Raw genomic sequence first — 14,503 nt, 5'->3', positions numbered from 1 at the left:
TAAGTTGAGATCTACCCGCATAAGAGAGATGTCGACTTGCCCAAGAGTGAAGTCTTAGCTTAATCTTTTTAATGATAATGTCACGTTCTTTAGCTTTCCACTTTGTTGGTCTCAAAGGCACCCCCAAGTACTTAAGAGGAAAAGATCCATCTTCAACCTAGAGAACTTGTAGTAGTTGTTGCTTCTCCGGCTTAGAAATCCCACCAAAGTAGACCTGAGACTTGTTGCGGTTAGCCCCAAGACCAGTACTACTGCAGAACTCATCAAAGACATCTTTAACACATTGAACAATCCCATGTTGAGCTTTGTAGAAGATGAGATCATCCGAAAAGAAGTTAATGATATTGAGACTCTTATACATTGGATGAAATCTAAATCTTTATTGTCTAGCCCCAAACCTAAGCAGTCAAGTAAGATACTACATCACAATCACAAACAGCAAAGAGAATATGGGGTCATCTTGTCTCAGCCCCCTTTATGCCTTGAAAACCACTCTAAAATCTCTCATTCATCATAAGGGTATAAGACGTATCCTTAACACAAAGTCACAAACCATAATCAGTGAATAAATTGAGTGGGAAAACAAAGCCTAGCTAATAGACTCTCCTATGACATAATTTCAATAATTTTCTCTCTCTTTGTAATTAGATTAATGCTATAAGTGATTTTATCAACAAAAAAAAAACTAACTTTTTTCTCTCTCTTCTCTCTTTGAATCTCTCAAAAACAAAGTATTCAGACCATAAATCCATCGTTAAAACACTCATTCAATTGATTTTTCTTTCTATATTTCTTAATTAACAACACAAACAATTAATACCCCCAATCAGCATTGAACACGCACCATCACTATAGAAGAGCACCCACCAATTTATGTTTTAGTAATTCAAAATTTAATCAATCTTAAACTCATGAAATTATCCATTTAAAATACTAATTTATAACTTTCGAACACTTATGTTAACATTTTTTTTTCGAGACCTGCTCTGAAAATTGTATATTTTATTGAAATTGATACATTTGCGATGTTTTATGATATATTTACGATACTTAACGATACATTTGCAATGGTGGCATAAAAACTTCACAAAAATGCGATGCGTAAGTTGTAATAATGCAATTTTTATGACACCAAACTTTCTTTCAAGGAAATATATAATGTTTAATGCATATACGATGTTTAGCGATAAATTTGTAATAGTGCTATGAAACTTCTTTTTAAGGCAAGACATGTGTTTAACAATGCACATGCTTAACGGATGTGTGATTGTCATATAAACTTTTATTTTAAAACATTACGATGTCTAATGATGTATTTACAATAGTACTATGAACTTAATTTTTGATGCAAAATATTGCTTTTAGGTTTTTTAACAACGCCAAAAAATGACGCTTAATACTTTTTTGATGATTTGCGATGATATACAATTAAAAAAAAATGAGGCATTTTTAAAGGTGTTTTTTTTCTTTTCAATTTTGATCCCCTTTTGAGTTTATGATTTTGGTTCAATAAATTTATAATTATCAGTAAAAAAAAATGGGAAAACAATGTAAACGACAAAATGTCATCTTACTATATATTGAGTGCAAACGGCCACAAGAAACATAAAAAAGAAAGAACAAAAGAAATATCCTACAACAGCTTTTACACAACACTTTTCACATGATACACATGAAAAAAAAAATAACAAGCTGAAGTTCATGTGGTTGTTTTAACTTAAAACATACATAACTTCATTGTTCAATGAAAAAAAATGACATGACTGACACGACACAAAGCATCTTCACTCATTTGTTCAATCCAATAAGAGAAGTGTTACAACAATGAAACATTGGAGAATATGATAAAATAAGAAATTTAGATCAATCAATGCTACCAATGCCATGAGCGATGAGTGATTTAATGGCCAATGTTCTCCTTTTCATCTGATGTCCTGTTTTGCCTAATAGGACTTCTGGGAGGAGCCAGAGCCCCCCCAGCTGTCTCTTTGTAGACACTTAATTCATCTGTTTTCTCAGCATTCCTCTCTTTGAATAAATTCCCACCATTAGACGTGGTGACAGACCGCATTGCCCTCGGTAATTTTATAGGAATGTCAGCCCCATTTGCAATGTTATCTAACTTCTGAGATTGCAGTTGTGGTTGTGGTTGCGGTGGTTGTTCACCACTTTCTGGCTGAGATGAAGGTAGTGGAGGATTGGTAACAAGTTGTATCGAAGATGTCCTCCATTTCTTTCTCTTGTTAGGCTTTGGTACATTTGGTTTTGCCTGTAATATTAGTCAGGAAACCATACTCAAAACTTAGTGTTTGTCTAATTAAGAGAAAATCAAACTTTATATTTGGTTTAAAGAGAAGCATACAGTTGTGTTTCCAATGTCAGAAAGAGCTTTTCTTCTTGGACCACCATCTTCATTTGCCTCTGTAGGTTTGTCAACCAACGCATTCTGTAGAAGCATGGCCCCATGAGAAGCAAGAAGTCTATCCTTCTCTGGTTCATCAGCCCCTATACCATTTATAATCCTTTCAGTAAAATTTGACTGCTGCAATTTGTCGACTTCTCTATTGACACATTTACTGGCCATACAACCACATGCAGTCCCACAAAGCCCACCAGAAGACCGGCATTGACATTTATTTGTTTTGCATGATGAGCTCTTGGTGCAAGAACAGCATACTCCTGACCCTGAAGCATAGTTCTTATCACCACCAGCAGCAACTATTCCCTCCCCTGAACTGTCTAACTTTATGCTCTCGTGATCGCTATTATTTGATGAATGAGATCCGGGGTTAGAGTGGTTTCTGTTTTTAGAGTTTCTTTTCTTAACTCGTTGCCTCTTAGGAGTCTCCTCTTCACTTACATAATCCACATCTGATTTTTCCGTATCTGAATTTTCCGTATCTGAATTTTCCATATCGGATTTTTCTGAGACAGATGTATCCATGTCTTCTAGGACAATGAATGAGCTCCGGTGATCCTATTAAAGCATACATTGATTGATGAATTCATATAAATATATATATATATATATATATAGCATGTAGTTTGAAACATACTAGAATAAGGAATGACTAGTGGAAAACCTAAAAAAATAAGACAATGCAAAGGTAGTGATAGCATACCAGCTTGCGTAAGTCATAATTATGTCCTCCCTTGGCATAATGCTTCAGAGCTACACTCTGTTCAAAGTTTTAAAAGAATGAACCAACCGATAGTTAGCACAATGAAGAAGATAAAGAAAAATGAATAAATGCTAACAAAATTCCACAAAGTTGATCACGAATAACAAAGATAAAAGTAAAAAGTTCCCAGGAATCGTTCTATTGCTTCTTGTTAGCAATATATAGGTCCAGCTGTCAAAACATATGTTGAGATATCAAACTATATATTGCGCTAATAATAAAAATCAATTTTCCTTCCCTAACAAATACAAATAAAAGAATAGACACACACCATCAAGGGATTCTATTAATTTACTATAATTGGATTTTTTTTAATAAAAATACATCGGAATTTAACACGATGGCTAAAACCAAGAGTATGCATTGTTGTATCATAGTGAGCCATGAAAACTAACCTGAGTTTTCACCTGATGAATAAGCTCAGCCTTTTGCATCTCTGATTTTCTAAGCAAACTACTTAAACTCACAATTTTTTCCTTCAAATCTCTAATTTGTAGATCCTTCTCTCTGCATACAACTTCCGTATCGCGCACCAAGCACCTTGAAAAACAGACCAAAAAAAGTAGTTTAGAATGTTAAGTGGAATGTTCTAGCTCAGCTATGAAAAACTTAACACTGGGATACATATATTACCTGGATGAAGATGCTAAATTGAATAGATAATTCATCAAATTCTTTGCATCAGCAAGAGACCGAACTTGACTCCAACGACCTCTGCCACTAAAACCCCGCTCGCGCTCCTCTGCTTCTGATAATTGTGATGCCATAGAAACAAGGGTGCTAGATGAAGAAGAAAGCATATTTTCAAGTGCATAAATCCGTGAGTTTCTTGCACCAGGAGACATCGTTTCAGGACAATCTCTGCAGTGAGCCACTCAACATATTAGCTTGTACAGAAAATAAAATATAAAACATCCACTCAACGTTCGGTGGCAATCTTCACCTTGAATTAGCTTGTTTCAGCATCTCCGCTTCTTCCTTTAGCCTTGCAATCTCCTTGGCCATTCTACCCCGGCTGAACAAGAAGCATTCGTTAAAATAGAAAAAAAAAATAGACAATCAGAGATCAAGCATTTGACCAATAACTCTATGTACTAAAATAAGAGCAATAAACACCACCAGGACAACAAGCATAACAAGAAACGAAAAGCAGAAAAAAAACTGTATATGTATTTAAGAGCAAGCAAATAAAATGAAGAAAACCTACTCTTCCATTTGTCTCTCATATTCAGAGCGCACTTCATGTACACGTAGAGTAACTTCAAGCTCATGTTCAATTGCTTGCATCAAAGCCTTAAATAGATAGACATGTACATTATGTTATTAAGCAATGTAACTAATAGCCTGAAACAAAAAAGGACTAGCACCAGTACACCCTTTATTAATGCGAATCGGTTAATATACGTAATCTTTTTTTAACGTTATAGCCTCCTAGTTTACGCACATTTAAGAAACAGTAATTAAGTTTGTAATACCTGAACTCCTGGACCATTGATGCTTCCAGGACCTGTATTTATTGGAAAAAAAATGGTAGGCAATTAAAATTTTGAAATGTCATAAAAGTATATAAAGATTTTTGCAGCAAATCCCCTAACCAGAAGTCTCACGTGAAGAAGCTTTCCGAGCTTCCAAAAGCTCTTTTAGCCTTTTTGTAGCCATGGAGGCTTCTTCTGTCTTTCGTTGTAAAACCTGAAATGAAATACAGAATAAGTACTGATTCTTGTTAAAGAGACCTTAACACCAAAAATGAGTATTTGCTTACCATTTTTTGCCTTTGATTTAAAGCTAATAGCTTATGCATCTCATACTCATTTCTCCTTCCCTCTTTCTTAAGCTGATAGTTGCAAAAAACTTGTCAGAATCTATTTGCGTACTTCCCAGGTAGAAAAATAAATATTGCATTCAAGAGTCCACAACTCACGAAAAAAAATACATTTTTTAATCTATATAGACTAAAGTAATTGTTCAAGGAAAAAATCTGACACTATAGTAGATCATGGTATTCATTTGAGCACAATTGATTAATGTAACTGTCACTTTCAGCAATTCCTTTGGTAATAATAATAATAAAGACTCATTTTACCTGGAGAACTTCTTTCTCTCGAGACGCTTTCCATAACCTAAATTGCTCTGACTCTTGTTTGATCTTATGTTGAAGTTGAACCTGGGAAAACACAGCAATTTATTAAAAAAAATACAAATAAATAAGAGGTTATAAGATTATAATTATAAACACCAGTATTCCACAATTTTGGTTAATAAATGGTCTTGAAACCTTCTGAGTTTTTATTCTCTGAATCTCGTCTTGTAGTCGTTTTGCTGCCTCATCACTTTTCTGTTTTTGTCTCAACAGCTGAGCTTGAGCATCTTGTTTTTTCTTCAACACGGAAACCTGAAAGGAAACCAGTAAATCCAAATATGTAAGCCACTTAAATAAAGGGACCAAAAAACTTATAATCACATTTAAGCATTTTATAATGAAAAATCAGCAACTTTGAATCACCTGTGATTCTAGAAGATTCAACTTCTGCAGATAATCTTCCTTCAACTTTTGAGCTCCGTCATCAGTAGTAAATGAAATATTTGCAAGATTGTGTCTTAATTCGTCAATCTCTCTCTATCATAGAAAGAATAAATTACAACCACCAATTAAAATATAAACTTTGCAATAGAGCCATATTATTATAACAGATTATACCAACCTGTAAAACTCTCTTCTCTTGTTCCAACTCGTGAACTTTTTTCTCATAATGTTGTTTAAGAACCGAGGTATTACCCCCTGCAACTCGCTTCATTTCGGCCTTTAACAAGAAACAGAAAAAGTTCAACAAGATATAAAAAAAATGGAGAGAAATGATATAAAAATACAAATTTTATGGAGAAATTTTATAGTGGTATATACATATATGCATTTGTTGCAAGTAAAGATGAAAAGAATAAAGAAAGAGAACAGCAAGAAATCTAGAACATTTTTTCCATCAATAGTATGTCCAAAAACATTCTAAAGCGTTGGTTTAATTCAACAAACAAATAACAAAGCCCACAAGCAACAGCCAACATTTCAATAATCATTACCTCCTTTTGTTCAAGTTCCTTATCCAATTCTTTCAGTTCACGGTCCAATTTTTCTTGAACAGAAGAATGTTCTTGCTCTTTCTCATGATCAACAATATCAGCTGCACACGAGTGAAAATAAATTAATAAATAAAATTGGAAGTCAGAGCAACAAGATTTATCAACATATACAAAAATGTCCTGCCACATTGAAACTATAGGCAATGAAATCAAACAAAGTTACCTGCTATGTCCCCAATTTTGCAATCATAATCAGAATACTCATTGCCACAAGGAAATAGTACATTCTTAGAACGAAATTCATCATCATCCAAGTCAGCACAATCAATAAGGCCATGTTTTCTATTGTTCGAATTCTTCAACTGCAACAATTCTCCTTCAAGCTCTTGAATTTTGGATACATAATTTTTCAACAGGTCATGTTCCTGAAAAAGTTTAAACAACAAATATAGAAGTTTAAACACTTTAAACAAACATTTTCTTTTTTGGAGAGGAAGGAATTTATTCAAACCTGCTCTGAATGTAACTCCACTTCATCCCAAGACTTTCCATTTCGAGCCATTTCAATTTTCATGGCTAATTTATCTTTCTCAACCTGAAGAATCCAATAGCATATATAAGTTCAAGGGCTTCCAAACAAAAATATCGAAAATTATACTCCTTATAACATAAAAGCTAAACAGAAATAAGAACCTGAGCTTCAAAAGCTCTCTGCGTTAGATGTTCGCAAGTAACTTGACGCTCTTGCAACTCCCGTTGCAGCTCCTCTTTGCTTGCTTCAAGCAAAGACACTTTCTTTTTAAGGATCTACAAAGTTGCAAAGATCACGAAATCAACAACCAATAATCAAAAAACAAAAATAAATTTGAGCGAGGATCAAAAAGTATGCTTGTTAGTACTAACATACCTGTAACTCCTCATAGGGTGTACCGGCATCACCACGATAAAACAAAAGCTCAGCTTGCAATTGCTCAACTTGGTTCCTCATTCTTTGCAACTGGGCTGCCATTGGATCACGATTGATCTACAATCAAGAAAATATCAAGAATGTCAAAAAGAAAAACATTGAATATTGAAAAAGAGTTCAGGTATTTAACAAATCAACTTACAACTGCCTTGTTTTGGATGTTACGAGCACGGTTTGCGTACTTTAGTGTGTTCAATGTCTCCTCAGCATTTGTGTCAGCAGGACTAACACAAGCTACATCAAACAAAACAAAAACATAACTTAATAAGGGGGAAAAATGTAAGGGAAAATATTAACTACAAGCATATTTTCATTAACAAATATACACAAGCTTAGCATACCTATCATCACTGTCTTGCTATTTCCTCCGAGAGAATCCTAGAAAGAATTTATGTAAGAAACTACATGTATGTATGGATATGTATACATATTTTACACACGTATACGTATACAGTTGTAAGAAATACTATCTTCTTACCTGTAGTAAGCGAGTTAATTTGCTATCACGATAAGGAACGTGGCCACCTTCTTTTCGCTTCTTCTCATCTCCCAAGGCACTTATCACATTGCCAAGAGCCAGTAAGCCCTTGTTTATATGAATGCCTAAATCATATGACCATGTGTTAACATAAATAAATAAAGTGTGAGACATTACCAAATCAGGGAATTTCAAGACCCTGTTGCCATACCTTCTTTAAATCGCATGCCATCAGCACCCGTTCGCTTTGCTCGTTCAGAACCTGCAAGATCTACCAAGTGCAGTTTTGCACAAAGAATTTCATCTCCAAAATCATCAGTGGATGTTCCATTTGGACAGCTTACAATCTTTTTTTGCTCCATGGTTATTGTAAAGATAGCATGTGAACGACTGAAACAAAAACAAAATCTCAGTATCTAAAAAGAAATTACATATAAACTATAAAGCTTATATATGTAAAGAAATCATTATTCACCTTGACTGACTATTCATATTAGTACTCGCAGTAGCCCGAGATAAAGAGCCACGAGTCAAATACGATGCCATCTCTTCCTTTGTTTGAACCTCTGCCTCGGTCACACCAGCAAGTGTTATCCCTCCATTAGCAGTTTCTCTAATCTGTATCGGAGCTCTTGCAGGCCCAACAGGCTTCGAAGGAGCTGCCCCTTCATTCTTAGAGAAAGTTGTTGAACTCGTGTCAAGTAAATCAAACACCTCCTCCTTGAATATCTACGTTTTAAGACCAAATATCAAGTATTAAGCACAGGTCAATGATCATAATACAGAAAAAATGTTTTAAATGATGTATCCTTTCCGGTAAATTATCAATTACCTCAATAAAAGAAACTCGAATCAAGAACTCTGTGTTAGATTTCTTACTGCAAACTCCTTTGAAAATACTATCCATGACCTTGGGGATAATACCAAAGCTACTTCCTTCCCCTGTATAATTGGTTCCCATTGTGTATGTTTTGCCAGAACCAGTCTTCATTGTTAAATACAACCAACACATTTCATCAGCATAAACATTAATTTGATTTTGTTATTAATGAAAAAAAAAAAACAAAAAGAGCCATATCGAAATCTCAAACCTGCCCATAAGCAAGGACGGTAGCATTGTAGCCATGGAAGAGTGCATCTACCAATGGAGCAACACAATCTTCGTAAATGGTAGAAGGAGATCCCGTGCCACCATAAACATAATCATACGTGAATGAATGTGAACCAATTTGCACCTGTTTAGAACTCCAAGCAATTAATACCCAATAATGTTGTAGAATTTTATGTTGTCAAAAAAACTGATATATTTAGCTCCATACCAACTTAATCAAGCAGCTCAGTTATTATTAAAAAATAAATAATACTGATTCAAAAAAAGCTGTACCTGTGGTTCACCCGGAACAACGGAAATGCAATCCGTACAGCCAAACAAAACCTCCGAAGTAATCAATGGACGGATGTTAACCGCTACTCGAACGCACTGTGATGAATCTACGGCCTTCGTCTCCAAATTTTCCATCTCCACTTAACCAGAAAACCCTAAACGCACCCAAATCATTTGAATATTTTTAACACCATTTCAAGAAATGAAAAAGAGTTTTCAATATCAATACACCATAACACGACAACCAAAAAAAAAACAAAACTCATGCAAAATATATGATAAAAGCATAAAAATCATTGAGCTAAACAATCTTGAATCTAACTCCATAAGAAGACGAAAATGGATCTGTTTCTGAAATTACCGTCTTCAATGCAATACAGCACAAAAAAAAAAAATCTTGTAATATGCGATAAAATCAGAAAAAAAACCCTGAGCTAAATTTATGTCTGATCTAAATAAAGAAATAGGTAACTGGATCTGAAATTACTTGATGACGATGAAATAGAAGGAATTTTTTGGTGCGGCTTTTTCTTCCGAACAGGAAGGGTTTGTGTAGGGAGGGACCCTCACGAAATTTGAAAGCGGGCGACTGAGATTTGAAATTGTGTGCGTCTTTTCCGAATTCAAATATAGAGAAAGAGAGGAGCTCACGTGTTTGTCACGTGATTTTCCTAACGGTACTTATTTTAACATGTAAATAAAATATAAATTTAATTCATTATTCGGACATTTTCAAAAATCAAACAATTAATTCATTAATTATTCGGTCAACGCGGCCCACCTATTTTTTTTTTAAGAACAATCAGTTCATCAATATGGACTCATTTAAACTAAGTAAAGGAGATATGATAATATAAATTTTTGGAAAAATGATTTGTACTTAAGTGAAAGATCGTTTTACTACACCTCTATTATTTCGGTATTTAAGAAATAATTTAATTTAATTTAATTTTTTCATAATGTAGTAATTAGTGTTATTCATTCAATTAAATCCGTACTATTTTACTCATAGTACATCTCATATGCATTAAGTGCGGATTTCATATTTTGGATCTAATTCAATCCACACAATATCTCAAATCTAATTTAATCCAATCTGCAAAAATACGAATTAGATGAGTTATTTTAGATTGGTTACTTTTCAATATTAAATTATTTAATATTTATGAAAAAATATTTTTTTTTCACATAACTAGAAACAAAATAAAATAATTATTGTTATTTTATGTCTCCAACAATAAATTAAAATAAATAAAATTAAAAAATAATAAATTCAAAGGAAAAAAAATTATATGTATAAAGAAATGTTTAATTTTGTTTTAAATTGTATATAGAAAAAAAAATTATTGTTATCCCAAATTGCGCACAGGGTAACGTGGCATTCATTTAGGTGAAACGCAAACATTTTAGGTTAACACAACAAATAATTATCTAGTTAACTGAAGTTTGCTTATCAAAGACTTCAGTTAACTAGAAAAGCTCATACATCTAGATGATCAATAGTTAATGGCGTTCATCTGCTTCACCTAAACAACGACTTCAGAAGTATGGGCTTTTCTAGTTAACTGAAGTCTTTGATGAGCAGACTCAGTCCAACTAGGATTATGTAGCTAAGTCTCCTCCTTAACTTTATAAATACATATTATCTCATCACAATTGTATATTTTTGATGATCACATAAAATAAAAACTGCTTCTGATTTAGAGATATAGAGATGAAGACTTAGTTGACAGTATTGCACTATCAAATTGTGTCAATTTCTATGGATCAACCAAGTACGCAAACTTAATTATTATCTATTTATTATATATATTATAGTGTTTTATATTATATACAAATTTTGTATCTTGGGATTATTAATTTTTCTAACATGTGTTATCAGAGTGCTAATTATATATAACTAGGGGACTAAGCCGCGCTTCGCACGGATTTGACCCCATTTTTGATACAATTTATAACAACAATATAAGTTTATTATGATTATTATAACTATCAATTATTATTATTATTATTATTATTATTATTATTATTATTATTATTATTATTATTATAGAAACAGTAATTGACACAAATTTTCATAATTAGAAATAAGTTGAAAAGAAAATGATTTAATCCCATAGAGAGAGCACATATATACACATCCTAAATGTTACATGGTGCAATAATAATATAATATTATTACATACACAACTAAAAATATATACTATGAACTATTTTTTTAAAAAAAAATCACAGCATCAATAAATCTCATTTATGAACTTAAATAAAATTTAATGTATAATATAAAATTATATATATCAATATAAATTATAAAACACAATTAACTATTAGATTCAATATTAACATTATTACATGCTAACTTTAAATTTCTTTAAACATTCTCAATATTTGCAAATAGAGAAACAATTAATTTTAAGATGGACCTTTGGTTTCATAATTGGTTTTAAGAATGTTTCATAATTTATGAACAAAATTATTATTGAGAAGTTTTATAAAACACGAACGTTTGTATCCTTAGTATTATAAATTATTTAATTAGTTGATTGATTACATTAAATTGAAATAATATAAAAAAGTAGAAAAAAAACTATAATGTAAAAAAAATAGAAAAATAGATGTATCTATTTAAAATAATTAGATATAGAGAATGTCACACCACATTTTAATATTTTACAGTTATATAAATATAATATAAATATATATAAATTATATGATTTAAATTACTAAAAATAAAAGGCACTCTAAATCTTTTTAAACAAAAAGAAAGTCACTATAAATTTGTGATAATTATTAAATGTGTGATTAATAAAAAGTAATAATTATAATATTATTATTATCATATAATCAATATATATATATATATGAAGGCATTAGAGATATATGTGTCAATTGTTGAGGCGGAGTTTTTATTTTATAAAAAATAATAATGATATTAAATATATATCAATATATATATTCCATATGCATAAAGTAAGGAAAATAATAAGAGCATTCTAATTGAGTTTATGATGAGAGTTATATTTTTAAAGTAAATCACCTCTGATCAAGTCAAATACGTATGAAGTAAAAAAAAAAACTAAAATAAAAACCTATTAATAATATTATTAGAAACAATAAGACATGCTTAAAAAAAAAAAGAGAAAATAATAGTTTATGCGGTATTTTTACTTATTATGTATATACAAATTAAGCAATCACATATTAGTGTAATTATTTTATTTAAACTAAATTACATTATTTCAATATGAAAAACATAGAGAACTCCTCTACTGGAGAGCAACATGAAAAAAATATTCAATAAATTTATATATATTACATGATTGCAACATTCAAAATTTATACATCAAATATTCAAAATTCTTGAACAAAACCCCCCATCTATACCAAAACATATATAACAATATAAACTCATCTTAATTTTAACATTTATCATTATTATCTTCATACTTGCTAGCTCCAATTAGTTAGAAAGTGACCTCCACCAAAGACATGCTAATTACCAAAAGAAGAATTCTTATCTCTGCATTTTTTTTAGCGTGAAATTAGCTAAATGGGATATATGTATATATATATAAATCTAGGAAACTTGATGCACATAGTCATGTTTACTTTCCAATGTGTTGACGGCACAATAAACAGGATCAAGTATGTGAAAAGGGTTTCAGATTAATTTATACATTATGTACATATAATCATGAAATAAATCATGTGAACCATGCAACATTAAATGTTATTTCTGATCTATATTAATAAGTAAATCTGATTATATTGAAATGAGTTTTATTTAGGGCATAAAACCCAACACATGTCTATATGAGTATGATTCTATTGCTATATGAGCATAATTGATCTAAGAGAAAATAGATAAACCTATAAACATATAAATATACTTAATATTAATTTTGACAAAGAAACAATTCAATTATAAACAATTCTACATATCAGCTTGACAATTTCAACACACTAATTACTCATTAAATAACCATAATGTATACATCATGATAATTTTATTTTATTTGATATCAAATGATAGAGATTATTGAGGTTTTCAGCCATGGAAAATACACTATGATCAAAAAGTAATGCTCATTAATTGTATATTTCAAAGAAACCCTAATTTCCATGAATGTCCCTAATAATATATAAACAATAAAGTTATAAATTAAAAAAAAAAGTAGCAAAATTTCATTTAATATAAGAAATATAACAAATTGAAGATTATACAATACTGGAATTTGAACTCTTAGAGGCCATTAGCGAAGGGGCGAAACTCGTTAGATCTCCTAGTTGAACACTACCTTAAAAAAATTAAATGATGTGGAGGTTTTTTTATGTGTTTCTGTTTCGATATGTTCTTTTAAAACACCATAAATTGCAAAACAAGCCTAACAGTTGCTTAATGTTTCCTTAGCTTTAACGTGGCACCCACTTCTTAGATTGGCTTTTTTATCTTGTATATTTATGTATCTTTGAGATTTAACGGAAAAGGCTCTATTGCCTTGAGATTTAAACCATGTTTGATTTTCTTATTATTTATAGGGCCGGCATGCTTTGGTCTATGATATAAATAGAGCAAATGAGACTTGGGAGTGGGTTGACCTTAAGGAGGTAACAATTGTGTTTTAAAATCTTGGTTCCTGAACAATGTTTCAAGATACAAGTATGATGATTTGGCTTCAAACTCGGGTTTTTTATATTATAGACGATAAGCTCCAAAACATAATAGAACTAACCAATTTAGGTTAATGATCTGGCTTCTGATACGTCCATATTAAAGATGATTGGGGGTGTGCGGTTCTGTAAATGCTATGAAATAATTTTGTAGTTAGTCTGTGAATATTGCAATGAAAGTGTTGGTTTGACTTGGCAAGTTTGTTGTTACAACTTACAAGAATTCTTGACAAGGTTGTTGAATAGTAAACCAATATAAAACTTGTTTTACTTTGTTGAATAATATGAAAGATAATTCATTTTTTCACCATGTTTAAAAATAAATACAAATTTGATGAGCATATTACTTTTTTTTTTTTTTAATTGAGAGTCTCAGAGTATCAAATCCCGAGTTGTTTTTTTTTAAATGGGTTGTGATTCTCGAATATTTAGCATTAAATATCAGTTCAAATATTAATAAGATTTTTTTTATTATTATTTTATTATATATAAATAATATTTTATTATTTTATTAAATAAAAATAAAAAGTCACCCATGAATTTCTCATAAACCAAGAATTTCAGTTATATAGGCACACTTTATATAGAATAGATATATGAAAGAATTAATATGGTAGCTCCAATTAGTTATTATCTTCATACTTGCTAGCTCCAATTAGTTAGAAAGTGACCTCCACTAAATGCATGCTAATTACCAAAAGAAGAATTCTTATCTCTGCATTTTTTTAGCGTGAAATTAGCTAAAT

General features: G+C 31.2%; 1 protein-coding gene across 2 annotated transcripts; it reads right to left on the bottom strand.

Moving 5' to 3' along the window:
- Positions 1–1,551: 1,551 nt before the first annotated feature.
- Positions 1,552–10,340, bottom strand: LOC115714604 (kinesin-like protein KIN-4C). 2 transcript variants are annotated; one of them, XM_030643366.2, is made up of 28 exons: positions 9,574–10,340; positions 9,087–9,241; positions 8,794–8,937; positions 8,535–8,687; positions 8,178–8,431; positions 7,914–8,092; positions 7,703–7,827; positions 7,566–7,602; positions 7,367–7,458; positions 7,165–7,281; positions 6,951–7,064; positions 6,769–6,852; positions 6,481–6,682; positions 6,258–6,358; positions 5,885–5,983; positions 5,686–5,799; positions 5,458–5,574; positions 5,266–5,346; positions 4,945–5,016; positions 4,790–4,871; positions 4,658–4,689; positions 4,390–4,475; positions 4,126–4,197; positions 3,816–4,043; positions 3,578–3,722; positions 3,123–3,179; positions 2,363–2,977; positions 1,552–2,269 (listed from the first exon to the last, which is right to left on the bottom strand). In XM_030643366.2, exons 2-28 carry the CDS (start codon positions 9,219–9,221, stop codon positions 1,901–1,903), a joined length of 3,906 nt encoding a protein of 1,301 aa, XP_030499226.2. In that variant the 5' UTR covers positions 9,222–9,241; positions 9,574–10,340; the 3' UTR covers positions 1,552–1,900. The 2 variants fall into 2 exon arrangements, with proteins under 2 accessions (XP_030499226.2, XP_030499212.2); XM_030643352.2 differs by having other exon boundaries at positions 4,778–4,871; positions 9,574–10,338.
- Between the last annotated feature and the right edge of the window lie 4,163 nt (positions 10,341–14,503).

The sequence above is a fragment of the Cannabis sativa genome, chromosome X (assembly GCF_029168945.1).
Source record: "Cannabis sativa cultivar Pink pepper isolate KNU-18-1 chromosome X, ASM2916894v1, whole genome shotgun sequence".
Classification (NCBI taxonomy): Eukaryota; Viridiplantae; Streptophyta; class Magnoliopsida; order Rosales; family Cannabaceae; genus Cannabis; species Cannabis sativa.
This window is presented reverse-complemented; position numbering and strand designations above follow the sequence as displayed.

What these genes read in the sequence shown, in the direction of transcription:
- LOC115714604 (XM_030643352.2), bottom strand. Translation starts at nt 9,221, where the DNA reads ATGGAAAATTTGGAGACGAAGGCCGTAGATTCATCACAGTGCGTTCGA. An exon ending in AGAGAGCTTTTGAAGCTCAG is followed by an intron (nt 6,853 to 6,950) that starts GTTCTTATTTCT and finishes TGGATTCTTCAG; the next exon opens with GTTGAGAAAGATAAATTAGC. An exon ending in AGGAACTTGAACAAAAGGAG is followed by an intron (nt 5,984 to 6,257) that starts GTAATGATTATT and finishes TTCTTGTTAAAG; the next exon opens with GCCGAAATGAAGCGAGTTGC.